Source organism: Perkinsus marinus (assembly GCF_000006405.1).
Source record: "Perkinsus marinus ATCC 50983 genomic scaffold scf_1104296966138, whole genome shotgun sequence".
Classification (NCBI taxonomy): Eukaryota; Perkinsozoa; order Perkinsida; family Perkinsidae; genus Perkinsus; species Perkinsus marinus.
In genome coordinates, this window is record NW_003204047.1 from 1 (window position 1) to 905 (window position 905).

At 49.1% G+C, this 905-nt stretch overlaps 1 protein-coding gene across 1 annotated transcript; it reads right to left on the minus strand.

The window, feature by feature from the left end:
* Positions 1-72: 72 nt before the first annotated feature.
* On the minus strand, positions 73-777 carry Pmar_PMAR016997 (DEAD box ATP-dependent RNA helicase, putative; the record flags this gene model as incomplete). Its single annotated transcript, XM_002769299.1, has 5 exons — positions 73-130; positions 173-267; positions 317-396; positions 462-621; positions 667-777. Coding segments are annotated over 5 exons (504 nt in total), but the record flags the coding sequence as incomplete, so codon positions are not given.
* Positions 778-905: the final 128 nt, after the last annotated feature.

Below are 905 nucleotides of genomic sequence, written 5' to 3' on the forward strand. Positions count from 1 at the left end.
ATCCCGACTAGCCCGATGAAGGTGATAATTCGACTCGACTAGCTTCTCCAACTGATGCTGTATATTAGCCACTTTAGCTGGTGGGAACACATACTCGTTGAGGGTCGTCACGCCCGATTTTCGAAGGTACCTAGCCCACAGTTGCGATACCTCCCTTCAGCTCCCTGCCCACCTCAGGAAACCTAGCTCCTCTGGCATGAGGAAGAGGAGGGCCTTACCAGTACCCTCGGCGCCACGAGCAGTACGCCCAACACGATGAATGTATTCCTGAGAGGTAGACATACCCATCTACCAATACATCAAGTGAGTCGAGTACTTTCGGATCATCTGGAGGATCGTACTGAACAATCCAATCAACTTTAGGAATATCCAAACCTCTTGCAGCTACATCCGTACCTACACGTATCCATACCACTCCACGGTCAAATCACAGTCGATAGTCATCCCCAGCCACCACCTACACAGTAGTATACCCGACTCCATTTGGCAGAATCGATAGAAGTTGGTCATGCGAGCCGACTGCTTCTTCTGACCGTGGATGGATATAACAGGTATGTCGATGTAGTTGAGGAGCTCGTCATGGAACTTCACCGAGTTGCACGAGGAGAAGAAAACCATTACCTGATAGACATATAGAATGTAATTCAAACAACGATTTCCTAACACCTTCTTTTTTTGGTTCTTCTTTAGGAATGTGAACAGAAGTCGCAGACGATCGTCCCCACCAACCACAACATATCCCTGGACCAACCCAGAGGCTGTCGAAATAGCCGCATCCTGTCACAACAACTAGACGTCCATACCACCAGCAGTGCTCCTTCCACTACATCATCAGCTCCCTTGCTCTGCACGAATATGGGCTTTTTCAGGGACAACCGGGCCAGATCATTGACCTGAAGCAACTC